At 42.5% G+C, this 18,043-nt stretch overlaps 1 protein-coding gene across 1 annotated transcript in view; it reads left to right on the top strand.

Annotated features, from left to right (window-relative positions):
* Positions 1-18,043, top strand: part of INTS12 (integrator complex subunit 12) — a 47,661-nt gene that overhangs the window by 2,155 nt on the left and 27,463 nt on the right. Inside the window, exons 2-3 of the mRNA XM_077476669.1 lie at positions 10,301-10,466; positions 16,563-16,706. Of these exons, the coding sequence (XP_077332795.1) occupies positions 10,311-10,466; positions 16,563-16,706 (300 nt within the window). The 5' untranslated portion in view covers positions 10,301-10,310. The remainder of the gene's footprint in view (positions 1-10,300; positions 10,467-16,562; positions 16,707-18,043) is intronic.

Here is an 18,043-nt window from a genome sequence, read left to right as displayed (position 1 = left end):
ATACTTGGTATTGGCATCAGTTCAATCCTAATATTCAGGATTATCTGTTTCTTAAGGCCCCTTTTACACAGGCATTCCATATGTTCATTTATCGTCCACCCATTGATGGATGAAAAACGTCATCTGCTGACATCCACTAACATGCGTCTCTGCCAAGCTCCATTTTTTTATAACAGAAGAACCCCCTATATTTTCATCCGTGAAAAAACTGAAGGGACGAAAAACGGATGTTAGCGGACGATCCACTTACATCAGATCTGCTGACATTTGTTTTTAAACCCCTTTTTAAAATTTTCCCTCATTAAATACACTGTATATACCTGGTTGCTAAGGACGGGGCTGATTGTCGCGTCCTTAACAACCATTGAGTCATCAGCTGTCAGCTGGGTACCCCGCTGACAGCTGAATGTAAAAAAAAAAAAAAACAATTGCCAGCTAAAATAAAAAATTGTGAAAAAAAAGTTTTTCCGTACTAGGCCCTTCGGGCATAGGACCCCCCCCCCCCCCCAAATCCATACCAGACCCTTATCCGAGCATGCAGGCCAGGAAAGGGAGAGGGCGATCGAGCCCTCAACATGGGGTAGTGTATTCTTTGGGGCAGGGGGGGCTCTGCGCCGCTCACCCCAAACACCTTGCTCCCATGTTGATGGGGGACAAGGGCCTCTTCCTGACAACCTTGGCCGGTGGTTGTCGGGGTCTGCGAGCGGGGGTCTTATTGGAATCTGGGGTGTGAATCTATGCAAGAGATGGTTTTTGACAATTCCTTTATTAATAGCTCTGTCCCGGTGCCTCCCTGTCCACCGCTGTCTTCTCCTTCCATCTCTCCCACTGCCTTCTCTCCCGCCACGTCTTCTCCTGCTGCTGTCACTCCCGGTGCCCTCTCTCCTGCCGCTGTCTTCTTCCTGACCGCCGGTTACCCGCTAAAAAAATGTAAAAGTCACTGTTCTTCTGTTGCCATCTTCCCCCTGTTGTGTTGGGGTCCACTGTCTGGCATCAGGTGACATCACCTGGAGAGCCGTGCCCCCTGTTATGTTCAAAGGACAGGCTCTCCGGGTGACGTCCTCGGATAGCCATGCCCCATGGCTATATAACCGATGCTATACAGCAGACGAAAACACAACGGAGGCAGACGGCAACCGAATATCGGCTTTTTAATTTTTTTTAGTGGGTGACAGCAGCAGGGGAAGATGATGGCGGGAGAGAAGGCACCGGGAGAGATGGAAGGAGAAGACGGTGGAGGAGAGGGCGGCACCAGGAGAAGACTGAGCTATTAATAAAGGAATTGTCAAAAACCGGCTCTTTTGTCTTATTTATTTTAACTTTTTTTACATTTCTACTATGTAACTGCCGTTTTGGTGAATGTCTAGGGATAGTATGTACCCGATACCCTCGCATGGGGGGGGGGGGGATCTGAGGGCCCCCTTGGTAAAGCTGTCATAAATTGGGGCTTTACCCTTGTGTGTGGGGAGCCTGTGGTGCTTTCTTGCATGTGTTTTTCTCCTTAGGAGTTAAAGCTTAGGTCCTCCTTTTAAGAAAAAATAAATCCTTTCAGAACTTTTTCCACCTTTAGGCTGGGTTCACACTGCTGCGGGGGGAGATCCGGATGTGATTTGCACTGCAAATCACATCCGATCTCCGTAGCGATGCGAGTTCAGCCATACAGATAGTATGGCTGAATTCGCATCGCTCCCGCAGCAAACTCGCACTGGACCCTTTTTTTGGTCCGCAACAGAATCGGATCGCATGGGGGTTCACACCATGCGATCCGATTCCTGTGCGAGTCGGCAGATCGCACTGCGATATGCGGACGGATCTGGGGGTGTCATTAACATATCATTGACACTCCCAGCCGTCCGCATAGGGCAGTGTGAACTGCCGGCGGGAGTAATGCGATGCGGGAAAACGCCGCGGATTCGCAGCGCTCCCGCATCGCAGCGGTGTGAACCCGGCCTTAATGTGACATATAAACTGTACATCTCAGTTAAACAACAAACTGAAATCTTTTAGGTGGAGGGAAGTAAAAAATAAATAAAAATATGGTTGCATAAGTGTGCACACCCTTAAACTAATACTTTGTTGAAACACTTTTTTGATTTTAATACAACACTCTTTTTGGGTATGAGTATCAGCTTGTCACATCTTGACTTGGCAATATTTGCCCACTCTTCTTTGCAAAAACACTCCAAATCTGTCAGATTGTGAGGGCATCTCCTGTGCACAGCCCTCTTCAGATCACCCCACAATCGCATTCAGACATGGAATCTGGCTGAGCCATTCCAAAACTTTTTTTTTTTTTTATCAGATTTTTTTTATTTAGATTTATCAAACATACACAACAAGAGATTGAGGAATTCAATTTGCATACAGAATTATACAAAATAAAATAATTGTTCCAAGTATGCGTTTCCAGCAACGAGCATGATATGCATAAGAACCTCAATCACTCTCCCTCTCCCTCCCCTTCAAACAAAGGAAGGGAATACACATAACAAAATAGAACAAAATGAGAAACAGATAAACCGCTTCTATATGTCTAGGCACCATGAAGATATAGCTACATTACTTAACCACTTCAGCCCCGGAAGGATTTACCCTCTTCCTGACCAAAGCATTTTTTGCGATTCGGCACTGCGTCGATTTAACTGACAATTGCATGGTCGTATGACGTTGTACCCAAACAAAATTTACGTCCTTTCTTTCCCACAAATAGAGCTTTCGTTTGGTGGTATTTGATAACCCCTGTGGTTTTTATTTTTTGCGCTATAAACAAAAAAAGGCAGACAGTTTTGAAAAAAAAAACAATATTTTTTACTTTTTGTTACACTAAATATCCCCAAAAAAATATAAAAAAAAAAATTTCTTCCACAGTTTAGGCCGATATGTGTTTTTCTACATATTTTTGATAACAAAAAAATTGCAATAAGTGTATATTGATTGGTTTGCACAAAAGTTTTATAGCGTCTACAAAATAGGGGATAGATTTATGGCATTTTTATTATAATTTTTTTTTTTTTTTTACTAGTAATGGTGGCGGCAATCTACAGGTATGCCCTTTTGCCTGCCCGTGCCATTCTGCGGATGTAAATTAGCTTGTGGCAGTCGGCAAGCGGTTAATAATACTGATAAATCCAGTAATAGTTGATATTCCATATTTAGTAAGAGTACAGCATCCAAAACTATATTGCACCAAGCCTGAGGAAACTCTTCCACCAAAGATTCTGTTGCGAACTAGGTGCAGTGGGGCAAGTCCCAGAGTGTCTAACCTTGCACCCCAAATTTGTTCAAATTTTGTTGAGCTCATTCCAAAACTTTGATCTTCTTCTGATGAAGCCATTCCTTTGTTGATTTGGATGTATGCTTTGGGTCATTGTCATGCTGAAAGATGAAGTTCCTCTTCATGTTCAGCTTTCTAGCAGAAGCCTGAAGGTTTTGTGCCAATATTGTGTGGTATTTGGAACTGTTCATAATTCCTTCTACCTTGACTAAGGCCCCTGTTCCAGCTGAAGGAAAACAGCCCCAAAGCATGAGGCTGCCATCACCATGTTTCCCTGTGGGTTGGTGATGTGCAGTGCTGTTTTAACGTCAAACATATCTTTTGGATCTATGGCTAAAATATTCAACCTTGGTTTCATCAGACCATAACACATTTTCCCACATGCTTTTGGGAGACTTTAGATGAGTTTTTGTAAAATTTAGCCAGGCTTGGATGTATTTCTTGGTCAGAAAAGGCTTCCATCTTGCCATTTTTGAGATTGTTGTCACATGTACCACACAGCCAGTACTTGTCAGATATTCCTGCAGATAATTCCTGGCACATCAACCTTAACCTGAATTTTGCAGTGGCCATGCAGCATTACCAATTTTTTTCCCTTGATTTCATCTGTACACTGCACTTCAGGTTTTTATCAAGGTCCTAGTCCCTGTTTTTGCTCTGCTTTGCCCCTAGGACATCCTCATCGTGGGATACCCAGATGACTGAATCGTGAGTGCAGGCTCTTTCATTCAATATCCTTGAAAATGTCCAAACCCAAGTTTTGGTGGATCTTAAATCTTCAGAAGCCAGCTCTGTAACCATCTCATCACTTGAATTGTCTAACCCTGGTCCTTAATCTGGGGCCCTGTCCAAGGTTTACATTACACAGAACAAACTATGGCTCGGATGATGGGCTCTACAGACCTGGAGCCTACCAACCGTCTGCTTTTGCATGATTATTCTGGGCTTAATGGTAGCCTCCCTTGATGCAGTCCCAAATACCTAATATCATCCCAGGTTGTCGCAGCTCAACATTGTAGCAGCAAGAGACAGGCTGGCTTAATCTCTGAAATGATGTGTTCTCCTGACTCACAAACCAGACTTGCCCTGACCTGGTGGATCATGAGTCCAGCGCTGAAGTCAGGGAAAACCTTCCTCCTACTGGTCTTGAAGATCCCCACGATGGATGCCAGCCTAACAGGCTGGGGAGGAGTCCTTGATACCCTCTTGCTGCAAGGAAGTTGGAAGCTCATCTACCAATATTCTGGAGCTCAGAGCGATTATGTAAAGCCTTCAAGGCTGGTTCCCTTGTCTATAAAGCCATCTGACCAGGATTCAGCTGGACAATGTCATGACCATGGCTTACAACCATCAGGGAACACCAGAGGTCTCGCAGCTCAAAGAAAAGTGGATCTGAATCTCAGGTTGGCAGAATGTCACGTTCTAGCCCTGCCAGTTATGCACACCCCAGGTGTGAAAATTAGCAGCTAGACTTCCTCAGTCACCAATGATCTCCAGGGTGTGGTCTCTTTACCCCGAGGTATTTCAATACATCTGCTGTAGTTTGGGCACACCAGACATGGACATTCTGGATCTCAGGCTCAACAATAAACTGAGCAGGTTTTTCTCCAGGTCCAGGGATCCTCTAGCACAGTGTATGCACTGGTGATTCTGTGGGATTAGTTCAACTTTATCTATGCCTTTCCTCCTCTGAAACTATTTCCTGGCCTGCTCCACAGGATTGAGCTGGAGGACATTCTAGTAATTGTCATCACATCAGACTGGCCCATACAGATGTGGTACTTGGACCTTACTAGGCTCCTGGCAGACTCTCTGGGTGCCTTCCCAGATTATCCAGATCTTCTGTCCCTGGCCTGGCTGCTAAAGCTCAGGTCCAGGGGATAGGGATTGGTCTGAGTCAGTTAGCCCTACATTTTTAAAGGCTAGGATATCAACAAATCTTGTCTTTTCTCCTGTCTGGGCCAACACTTGGCCTTGAGTACCAACAAATTTGAACCATTTAAATTTCTGCTTGCCTTTCACTCCTTAGTGAAGGACTGTATACATGGTGTCACTCACATTATTCATCCTGTACGTCCCCCAGTGACACCATAGGATCTCAACCTGGTTCTTTGAGAACACCAGGAATATTTCTCTGTTTACTTTTACGCACAAGGTTGCCTTCTTCGTTACCATCCCATAAAGCAAGTTTCTGAGTTTGAGCTTTAACCTGTAAAGACCTCTTTCTTGTCCCGCACAAGGCTGTTTCTTTTTTTCACCTTAACCAGAACATTGTTCTTCTTTTGACTTTGTCTTGCTCTACAACACTGTTAGGAGATTTCCCTCCATTGTCTGGATGTGGTACACACTGAGTCTATCTCTCAACTACAACTCCCCTCAGTCTGATTCTATCATTCCTGAAGGTCCCTATAGGAAACAGCATGTTTCTCTTTTCACGGTTGCCAGGTGGGTTCAGTGACTCATCACTCCAGCTTATAGATGTAACTCCACTTTCATAGAAAGATCATAGCAAATAAAAAAAGTAATAATAATAATATAGCAAATCTAATTGTTAAAGAATGTAAATTGAATTTTCAGGGGTAACTCTACTTTTGTGGGCAAACAATATTGTGTGTATGTGTGTATATATAATATTATAATATATATATTATAAAAAATTTCTGCACAAGTCATATTGTAATTGAATGTTATTAAAAATCACCTTTCCTTTTCAATCTGCAGCACTGTCATTTTTGTAAAATTCAATGCAGTGCGGCAACCTAGAGACCTCCTTCTGTACACCATTGGTGTCCAGAACACCTCCAGAAATTAAATTTCCTGCTTATGTGATTGGCTCACTGATTTTCCCAAAACTCTGCACTAAAATACATGTCACATTTTAGGCATCCTCTGCAAAAAAAACAAAAAAAATAACATTTTTTGGTGAGATGCTCCCAAAGGGTTAATCACTTCTAAAGGGATTCTGACACAATTTTCCTCATTAGAACATTGCAAGTGCATGAGTTGACTAATAATGAAAAAAAGTCACTCCCATTCAGAATTAATATCTAAAGACACAAATCGAATCAAATGGCTACAGTGAGGGGAAAAAAGTATTTGACCCCTGTAACGGATCCCCATCGCACTCCGCTTGAGTGCTTCCGTCAGCACACTGCTTCCTCCGATCTGGACCTTCAGATATCAGATTTTGTAATTTTGTATATTGTAAGAACCAGATGATACCAGCTCAGTTACAAAGCTGGACATGACGTGTTTATTGAAACACATGTAATAACAGATATCCACTCAGGGACAATGCCCCCTCCCTTGGATTCAGGGCTTGGTAAACTGTCCAATCAGCAGTGAGGAGCACAAATACAAAAATATATCCCATAATACATTTCTCATAAAGACACAAATAATAGAACAATTGAATACAGCCACACCCCAAACGACCCCAGCAAAGAGTCCAGCAGCATGAGAAAACACACAATATATACATATATACAACATTCCAGTGTGGCTGTACAGCGAGCCTGACTAGCACAGATCAGACTGGGGTTCTGTCACCCTGTGCCCCTAATGGACACAAGGTGATTTACACATAGGAGGGGTGGGGGGAGCTGGACAAGGAGGCTCCAGTGCTCTTCAAGGTAAGCTGGGTTCCACAAGCCTCCCACCCAAAGTGACAATCCCCTGCTGATTTTGTACTTTTGCCCACTGACAAAGAAAAGATCAATCTGTAACTTTATTGGTAGGTTTATTTTACCAATGAGATAGAATAACAACAAAATATGCAGAAAAACGCCTTTAAAAAAGTTATAAATTGATTTGCATTTTAATGAGTGAAATAAGTATTTGATCCCCTATTAATCAGCAATATTTATGGCTCCCAGGTGTCTTCTATACAGGTAATGAACTGAGATTAGGAACACTCTCTTAAAGGGAGTGCTCCTAATCTCAGTTTGTTAACTGTATAAAAGACATCTGTCCACAGAAGCAATCAATCAATCGGATTCCAATCTCTCCACCATGGCCAAGACCAAAGAGCTGTCCAAGGATGTTGTGCACAAGATTGTAGACCTGCACAAGGCTGGAATCGGCTACAAGACCAGCGCCAAGCAGCTTTGTGAGAGGGTGACAACAGTTGGTGCGATTATTCGCAAATGGAAGAAACACAAAGTTACTGTCAATTTCCCTGGGTCTGGGGCTCCATGTAAGACCTCGCCTCGTGGAGTTTCAATGCTGATGAGAACGGCGAGGAATTGGCCCAGAACTACACGGCAGAATCTTGTCAATGATCTCAAGTAGAGCTGCACAATTAATCGTTAAAAAAAACGTGATCTCGATTTAACCCCTCTGACGATCTCTATTGCAGAGTTTGCCGATTCTTTCATATAACAAGTGGAGAGACTTATCTGCTCACTCAGCTGTCAAAAGAAAACATCTTGGCAGTCTGCCAAGTTTTTAATGTGAAACATTGTAACTAACTCTTCCTAGATGAAAGGGATAAACTTCTGTGTGTAAAGAAAAAATCCAGGCAGTCTTCCAGGTTTTTATTAAGTGTAAATGCAGGAAGTTTAACCACTTTTTCTAAATCTTTTTCTGACACTTGTTTCTTAAGTTAGAAAATTTCTTGGAACCTCCAAACATTATATATATTTTAGCAGAGACCCTAAGGAATAAAATGTCTATTGCTACAATATTTTATGTCGCACTGTATTTGCCCAGTGGTCTTTCAAATGCATTTTTTTGGGAAAAAATACACTTCAATGAATAAAAAAAACAAAAAGAACGAAACAGTCAAGATAGTCCAATTCTTTTTGTTTTAATTTGAAAGATGATGTTACACCACAAGAATCGTGAGAGAATCGTGATCTATCTTCTAAGCAAAAAAACCTGTGGGCCCAGGCATGGAAAGACAAACAAACACTGGGGCTATGGGAACAAGTATAACATTGGTGTATTGTTGTCTAAGACAGATAGTGTGTGTATAGTTCAAAGTATATGTAAGGCCTCTTTCAGACCTACGGATCCGTTTTTACTTCTCCGCTTGCTCAGCGGGGATCGCTCCATTGATCCCCGCTGAGTCGGCAGATGACAAGTCCGCCTCTGCACTTTGTGCAGGGATGGACCTGTCAGAGCTCCGCTCTCCCCTATGGGGGGATCAGATGATTATGGACCGCCTGTTAGTTTTTCATCCGATCGGCTAGATGGATGAAAAATAGGGTTTGCATCCGTTTGGATTTTGCGGATCGGATCGTGACAGATCGGATTCAGCGGACATGTCACCGATGACATCCGACGCTCTATGGACCTGCATGGAGCGCCCGTTCAGATCCGCCAAAAAACTGACAGGCATATCTGAACGGTCCACACATGTTAAAGGGGCCTTGGGAGGATAAAGAGAACTTACATTACTATGTTATATGCTTTAAGGCAACATTGTGAATAGTCAAGGATTTTAATATTGTTCAAAGTGTATTTTTGTAAATAAAATGTATATATATATTTTTTTTTTAAATACGTGGTTAGTTTTGTGCCTATAAAGTCCATCATCCAATCTTTTCTTCCAATTTCTTCAGTGTTGTCACATGAAAAGATATAATAAAATATTTACAAAAATGTGAGGGGTGTACTCACTTTTGTGAGATACTGTGTATCTACAGAGTCTTGGTTTCTCTCTAAAAAGTAAAATGTCCCGTAGCTGTCTCCTGCCCCGTTCTTCTTCTGTTATCGGCCTGATAACTTCTGACAAGTTCTCCGTCGCATATGATAAAAGCAGCCTGAGTTTGGGGAAGATGCTATAATAGATTAGCACAGAGCTGAATGATTCAGCAAACAGAGCTGAAAGTCTCTACCTATGAGGGGAGGGGGGATGTGTACATCCACTTTAATGTACTCCAAGAAAAGGATCAAAGGTTAAGTAAAATATCTTCTCTACGCAATGCATATACTGCTGCACAAACTGTTGGCGCTATTTAAATCCTGTATTTCATATTATAATTTCCTGAAAACATTGCAACACACTGCCTCATTACACCTCTAAAGAGCCCTCACCCCTGATGCAAGCTGTGGCCTGTGCTCTTAAGAGGAATTTTTGTATCTGGGGTGCCCTATGTACAGAGTGCAGGATTCAGGAGTACCCTATGTACAGAGTGCAGTTCCAGTAGTGGCCTATGTACAGAGTGCAGGCTTCAGGAGTGCCCTATGTACATGGTGCAGTTCCAGGGGTGCCCTATGTACCGAGTGCAAGATTCAGGAGTGTTTTGTGATCAGAGTTCAGGGGTGTGCTGTGTATAGAGTGCAGAGTTCAGGGGTGTGCTGTGTATAGAGTGCAGAGTTCAGGGGTGTGCTGTGTATAGAGTGCAGGGTTTAGGAGTGTGCTATGCACAGCGTGCAGCCACAAACCCACCCACCCCTACAAAGCATCCTTGCATCTCCCTCTCATACCTGGCCCGGCTCTAGTACCTCCCTGTATAGGCAGCTCTGCCTTGCAGGGAGATAATTCTCTCTCGCAGTTTCTGGAGATCTGTTTCTGCTGTTCTCTGCCATGAGTGTGTGCAGGGATCTGTTAGAACTAGAAGCCACTGAGTGCAAAGCTATCTCTTGTAAAAACAGTAGGCTTCTGTGTTTACAAGTGATAGTGGGAGCGGAGTGCGAGAAGCAGAGGTGGTGGAATGGAGTTGCGCCATGCTGTGACTGCAAAAATTGATGGGAGGGCCACATGACAATACCTGGCAGGCCAGATTCTGCCCATACAGTATGTGGGCTAGATCATGCTGAGCATCCTTTAGCCAGGAAATATAACAAGCTGTATCTGACTCGCTGCAGCTTCTAATGCACACTGAGAGCTTCTCCCAGTGTGCAGTGAAATTGGATAAAGCAATTTCAGTACAGGAGAGGAGCCAGTACAACTGGGCAAGACTGAAGGTAAGGTTAAAGTTTTTAGCTTTCAAAAAGATAGGCATCCGCTGCAATTCTCTAAGGTGCACTGGCAAGCTCTGTTCTGGAATTTTCTCTGACTTCTGCTCTTTATTCTTGTAGGTGAGCAAACATGGCAGCGGTTATAAACACTGAGCTGGATCCAGTTTTCATAAAAGCACTCAGTTTTCTTCACTCTAAGAGCAAAGACTCTGCTGAGAGACTGAAGGCTTTACTAGATGAGTCTTTGTGCAAGGGCCTCGACTCTGGCTATCGACTGCCTCAAAAGGTAAGATACATGGATTCAATCGATTTATGGCAGCTTACCAAGCATTGTATTTTGGATACACTATGGAAGAAAGTAGAAGAGGTTAAAGTGTGAACTAAATTACCCATTTGCTGATTCATATGGAAGACCTTGTTCCCCCTGAACTTCCTTCATAAATTCTTTTCCCAGTGAAAACAGTGAGTGATGGTTAAAGCCCAGCTTTGGGAAATCTGAAAATTCCTCCTTGCAGAGGAGCTGCACCTGCATTGTAATGGTTAAAGCAGTAGTAAACTCTGTGAGGGGAAAAAAAATAAAAAATCCAGTCCCCTTCAAGCTAATGTTATAATGTGCTAGTACGCATTGCATGCTAGCACAAAATGAAAGACTTGCCTTTAAAGCAAAGCCCTCTCACTGTCACCTCTAAAAGGGCTTCAATTTGCACCTGGTCTTCCTTACGGGTTCGCAGGCTCAGGCCGCTTGAAAGGTCAAACCGCGACAGATGGGGCTACTCCCCTGACAGATGGCGCTTCCCTTTGCTTTGGCAGTGGACCATCCCTAAACCCCTTGGCACTGACATAACACAAATTTGTGGCCATACTGGACTGGACTTTTTTTCCGTGGGGGCGCATATTTATGTATCTCCCTGTGTGCTGGATGCCGGTCGATTCTGGGTCACCTGATTGCTGTGATAGCCTCTGATTAGCTATCTCAGTGAATGAAGCCGGCCCCAGTGTTTACCCTCTCTGAATGGAGGAGAGAGATACATTGTATCTTTCTATGTCCTTGTAGAGAGGGAAAAAAGAAAGAGGGGAAAAAAATAAATACATTTAATAAAAAAATTGAATGGCAAAAAAGTTACCTAGGTCAAGGTTTGATCTAGGTCAGGGACAGGATTTTTATTTTTTTTATTTTTTATTAATGTCAGTGTATTTTAGGTAAGATTAAAAAAAAAAGCACATTGCACACTATTGTTTCTGGGCTGTACTACGGGTACAAACAACAAATAAAATGCACATATGTGGCATTGCTGCATTCATTAAGAGCAGGAGAATTTATTTCTTTATTGTACATCACGGGACACAGAGCAGCCATAGTAATTACTATGTGGGTTATAGGCCACCTTCAGGTGATGGACACTGGCACACCCATACAGGGAGTACCTCCAGTTTTTTTGCCAGTGTCTAAGGTGGATGTAAAAGGAAATGAGGATGCCTCCTTTGGGGACAGTGTACTGTGAGCAGAAGTATATCCTCATGTCTGATGGCAGCTTGTTTTTTTTATTTATTTATTTATTTTCTTCTGTGTTTCCCTCCCCTCAGATGCCATTTGCTTTGGGACATCCCACATAGTAATTACTATGGTGCCCTGTGTCTGGTTGATGTACAATAAAGAAAATAGGATTTTTATAACAGCTTACCTGTAAAATCCTGTTCTTGGAGTACATCACGGGACACAGAGGTCCCTCCCCTCTTGTTGGGTTACTTATTGCTTTGCTACAAAAACTGAGGTACTCCCTGTATGGGATGGGGTTATATAGGGAGGGGTTTCCTGTCTTGGGTGTTCCAGTGTCCATCACCTGAAGTTGGCCTATAACCCACATAGTAATTACTAAGGCTGCTTTTTGTCCCGTGATGTACTCTAAGAAAAGGATTTTACAGGTAAGCTGTTATAAAAATCCTATTTTTGAGTTGTTTTTTGGTGGAAGGTTATGGTAGTAGCAAGAAATATACAGCTTTTTTTTTTCTTACTTCTTTGGGACAGTTTTCCTTTGATAATAAATAAGGGGATATCCATTACCATTTACCACCATATGAAAGCTCAATTTGACGTAAAAACGAAAACAAAAAAAAAAACGCAAGATATGTACAGTTTTACTAACACGTGTCAAAGTAAAAAAATTAGGTTTAGGCATTAAGATTTATTTTACCCTTATCTACAAAGGGGTTAATGTTATCACATCCAGTACAGTGCTATGGACCCTACATTAGTCTTGATGATATTGGGACCTTAGACAACAGGAGCATGGGAGAAAAAATACTGCAGGGACCAGTCTAGCAGTACAGAGGATCTGATAAATAAATCCTCTTTTTTTTTTTTTTTAATATGTTCTCTATGGACCTAAATGGGCAGTTAACCCTCGCAATGCAGGCGCGGAACCACTACACGGAGGAATCTTCACGTTCCCAGGGAGTAGGGCTTTAAGCCCAACTCTAGTCAAAACCCTTTTTTTTTTTTTTTTTTGTTCTGAATAGAGCAGAGGAGAGTAATAACTTCTGCCATGTTTTAAAGTCTGCCTTTTGCTTTTACTGAGAAGTTTTTTGTTAGAATTGAAATAATGTGAACCCATAAAAGAGATCCCTGTATTCTGTATGGTATCTGTCAAATATGCAGGAAAATGGGTAAAGTTTCCTTCACTCCTGACAGTCTCTTGATTATCCATATGTAGAAATGCTTTCAGGGTCACTGGGTAGATCCTTTCTGAAGAGAATTAGCTGACTTGCGTTTAGATATGTCAATGAATGTAAAAGTAACTGAGCCCATGCACCGTTTGCTCATCCATTAGTGCAGTGATTCTCAACTAGGCTTCCTCCAGAGGTTGCTAGGGGTTCCTTCAGCATTGGGCAATCTCTGCCTCTCAGATAAGTTCCCACTGATACCATTGATCTTTTTTAGCTATCTGTAAGGAGGGAATTCTTCCCAATGACCACAAGCGTAAGGACCATTCTTCCTACTGACCATCACACTAATGTATCATGAGATGTAGATTTCTAATTTTTAGCAGGGGTTCCCCGAGACCCGAAAACTATTTCAAGGGTTGAAAAGGTTGAGAAAGGCTGCATTAGTGGCTTATAACAAACAGTACACAGCATGTTAGAAAGTTTAGTTTTCCCTGCAGTGGACTTCTGTTTTTTGCTACTGGATCTCCGGTCTAGTCTGTAATATGCTTTTCAAATGCCATGAACAAAGGTCTCCAACTTGTGATGGAGCATGTGATGTTGGCATTGAACGGATTAACTTTTTCTGTGATGTCACTTATCCTTCCTTTGTGCCTGACACAAATCTAAGTATTTTGCTGGAAATTGAAGTAACGCTGAAAGGAGACCTTTTCTGAGATAAGTGTAATGCCCACTGGCCTTAATCAGCTGATTTGGCCTATTCTGCACACACCTTTGCTCTTTGTACCATCTGAGACATCTTTCAGGTATAACTTAAATCCGCCATAACGTGTTTTTTTTTTTTTTATCTGTCAAATGAAGCTCTCCAGCACTGCAGTATTAGTGCTCCAGATATACCCGATACCCGGATGCTTCCATCTTTGCTCAGTCTTCCTTCCATGTTTGATCTGTTCAGCCTCTTGAATGACTAGGCCGCGATGATGTCACTCTCACGGGAGTCACTATATCACAGCACAGAGCAGTAAATTTACCCTGAGCACAATGTGCGTGGCTCAGGGCACATTATCGCCAACAGAAGAGCATTTATGACCCACTAGGGTCTCTTCTGTTATAAAACCCCTGCCTGGCAGCATTTTTTAAAATATCAAGTTTAATTCTGCTTTAATGCACATTATATGTCCCAATAACTTCCTTTGTTTTAATGTACGCTATATATTACAGGATGGTAGCCTTGGCAGTTTTATATTTAGCTACAGTAGTGTATATGATCGAGTTCCTCATTAATGTAGTAAAAAAACGGATTAAAATTATTAAAAGGTGACTCTGTTATGTTATACTTTAGATTATGAGCAGTAAATATGGCCCCATAGTTATGCTTTGGTCTTACTCTGTAAAGATATTTTTAGACATTTTTCCACGATCAAGCCTTTCCTCTAGGAGTTAAGTGCCCTAATATTAAAAACTGGACCCAAAAGCCGATTCAGGTTATTTCAGTGATTGTTCGAATTCATTTTGACATTAAATAAAGTCTTCCTACATAAGCAGTAACATCTAGAATTAATATTAATGTCTATCATAAGAGACCATTTGAAAAGCTTCTAGGGAGTTTTTGGTATAAATCTACAACCATCAGGTATCATGGGAATGCTGCAGGACTTACTCTAAGCCCCCGTTCACATCGGGGCGACTTTTCATGCAATTTGACAGGTCCAAATTGTGTGAAAGGTCACACCCCATTGTGGGCAATTGAACTGTTCAAATCGGTGCATTTCCAACTTTACGGTGCCACACCGATTTGGAAAATTAAAGTTCCTGCACTATTTTTTGCGGTGCAACTTGCATAGACCTCTGTGCATGAAGTCGCACAGATGTGCACGTGTGTGTGTGTGTGTGTGTGTGTGTGTGTGTACACACACACACACACACACACACACACACACACACACACACACATAAATATTTCAAGGGGTATGAAACTTTTTCAAGGCACTATATGCAGAACTGGATGAAATGCATTATTTTATTTTTGGCTGTAATTTTTAGTCCAACACTTCAGGTTATCTTTTCTTTCTTTCGCTTTGTTTACGATGCTGGTATGCTAAACATATCACGTCTGCTTGTTCTCACTCATGGCCTGTGTGGGGAATTCAGCTTGTATTGTCTTATTTTCTTGTTTAACAAAATCAATAAAAATATTTGAAGCACAAAATGGATAACTAGAATAAATATCAAATATATAAATATATACTGCTGTCTACTAAAGCTTTTATGTTTATATATTGCATGCTTCAAAGTTTAAAGGGGAATTCCACTTTTGTGGAAAAAAATTGCAAATAAACAACAATATAGTATAACACAATTGCTGCAGAAACCATGTTGAACGTAATATTAATAAAAATTACCTTTCCTCTTCGATCTGCAGCCTCCTGTAAATTTCTGTAAAATTCAAAGCAACATGGCAACAGATTTTGCCCCCTCCTCCATAATTGAAATTCAAGCCTTGGCCTACTCTGGCTGCTCCTAAACTTGGGTTTAGGAGCTTTTGGCATTTTTTTGCCAGTGCTCCTAAACTCAACTCCTTGTACATATAGGCTTTTAGCAGAGTTTAGGAGCTGCAGCATGTAGGTGACAGTGGCGGCTGGTGTTTAAAATTTTTTTGGGGGGGGGGGGGGCGCAAACAAACTGAAAAATACCAAAACCCCCCCATCATATGCAGCCACGTGTGCCCATCATATGCAGCCACGTGTGCCCATCATATGTAGTCACTTGTGCCCATCATATGCAGCCACTGTTGTGCCCACTGACCCCCCCCTCCCCCCCCGTACGTGGCTCTGACAGACCCCCTGCCACTTACCTCACAGCAGCTCCTCTCAGTGCACCAGAACAGTGGCGACCTCTGCTTCAGCATGTCTCCTCCGCTCCTCTTCCTAAGCACCAGGCATCCAATAGGGTGGCCTGACGCTTTCGCAAATCAGGAAACGGGTCTGATGCCCTGCCTCCTGATTGGCAGGGAGGAAGGTTAGTGTGAAAATAGCGAAAATTTATTCACTATCGTCACACAATTGGATGGGATCAGGGCGGACTCTCTGCACCCCGAGCCCACCCTATTTTGAAGCCTATTAGAGTCTCTGGCTTTAATCGGGTGCTTCAAAAAGTGCCACCCCCTCCCACCCCATGCGGAATCCATGCGTCCGGCATCCTGAAAGGGACCGGGCACATAAACGGGGGGGAGGGGGGGGGGGCGGCAGCGCCTGTGTGCCTACAGTGCATAGGCCACCGCTGGTAGGTGATCTTCAACCTCCCACTCCTGAATGCAGAAAAATCACAGTGCAATTTTGCCACATTTTGTGTTTTCGCATGGCTGCGGTAAATGTAGGCCAGTGTACGTAAAGCCTGAGGGGATGCAGACGCTGCAGCTTTCCTCAGCACACTAAAAGGGCACTAGATGATTATAATCAACCAGTCACTCCATTCAGAATAAGTATGCAATTGGGCTGGTGAAATAAATGGCTATTTCTTCACAGTAACAAATGGTAGGAATCTGCTAAATTTGGTAAAATCCTTTGCAGTGTACATTGATCACCCAGAGGGGATTGTTTTTTCTTAACAAAATTGAAGTTACTCTTTAACTACAAGCTATTATTTATTGGGTATGCTCTATCTAGGAAGTTTTCATGGTTATCAGCCACACTTGCCTATTTTTCTATTTGTTATTTTTAAGGACCTGGATCCACTCAAAATCACAATTCCTAAACCAAAATCAGAAGCCAAGGTAAACACCAGCAGTACTAGCAGCAACAACCTAAGCAAGTCACTGCCTTCGGAGAAGATTAAGAAGGAGGCCGAGAAGAGATCAGCAGATAAGGTAAAAAAAAAAAGTTTTTTATATTGTTTGTCATTAATATAGGTCCTGTATGGGTTTGACGTGCACTTAAAGCTGAACCTCAGGCAGATGGCGAAATAAACAGATTAAATAAAAAAAATACATGGGGCCCTTTTACCTTCAACCACAGTATTTGCGGCCTTCTAGCTTTTCTTGTTACACAACCTTGTCACAAATCATTGTCAGGTGGATGACACCACTTTATCTACTATTGTTATAAACTGTAGAAGGTATGAAGGGGTCTCTTTTCTTCACCCCCTGCCTTCTTTTATCAGCATGTTCCTTGTCAGCATTTTTGAAAGCTGAACTCCTAATGTGTCCCCAAACCTGCTCTTCCCTCTCCCATTTGGCTGTATATGGGATTGCAAGATGCTAATACCAAGCAAGCTTCATGTACTTGCACTAGTTGCATTAACAGTGCATCTGGAAAGTATTCGCAGCGTTCAGATTTTCCATGTTTTGTTATGTTACAGCCTTATTCCAAAATTGATTAAATTCATTATTCTGCAAACAATAAATACCCCATAATGACAATGTGACAGAAGTGTGTTCGAAATCTTTGCAAATTTACTAAAAAGAAAAAAATCTCATGTACATAAGTATTCACAGCCTTTGCCGTGACGCTCAAAATTGAGCTCAGGTGCATCATGTTTCCACTGATCATCCTTGAGATGTGTTTTACAACTTGATTGGCATCCACCTGTGGTAAATTCAGTTGATTGGACATGATTTGGAAAGGCGCACACACCTATCTATATAAGGTCCCACAGTTATCAGTGCATGTCAGAGCACAAACCAAGCCATGAAGTCAAAGGAATTGTCTGTAGACCTCCTAAACAGGGCTGTTTAGAAGCACAGATCTGGGGAAGGGTACAGAAAAATGCAGCATTGAAGATCCCATTCAGCGCAGTGGCCTCCGTCATCCATAAATGGAAGAAGTTTGGAACCACAAGCACTCTTCCTAGAGAAGGCTGCCTGGACAGACTGAGCAATTGGGGGAGATGGGCCTTAGTCAAGGAGGTGACCAAGAACCTGATGGTCAATTTGACAGAGCTCCAGCATTTCTCTGTGGAGAGAGGAGAACTTTCCTGAAGAACAACCATCTCTGCAGCACTCCACCAATCAGGCCTGTATGGTAGAGTGGCCAGACGGAAGCCACTCCTCCGTAAAAGGCACATGACGGCCCACCTGGTGTTTGGCAAAAAGCACCTGAAGGACTCAGACCATGAAATACAAAATTCTCTGGTCTGATGAAACAGATTGAACTCTGACGGAAACCAGGCACTGCTCATCACCTGGCCAATACCATCCCTACAGTG

The sequence above is a fragment of the Lithobates pipiens genome, unplaced genomic scaffold, assembly GCF_037356315.1.
Source record: "Lithobates pipiens isolate NorthernLeopardFrog02 unplaced genomic scaffold, aLitPip1_a1.2 Scaffold_13, whole genome shotgun sequence".
In the NCBI taxonomy this organism is placed as follows: Eukaryota; Metazoa; Chordata; class Amphibia; order Anura; family Ranidae; genus Lithobates; species Lithobates pipiens.
This window is presented reverse-complemented; position numbering and strand designations above follow the sequence as displayed.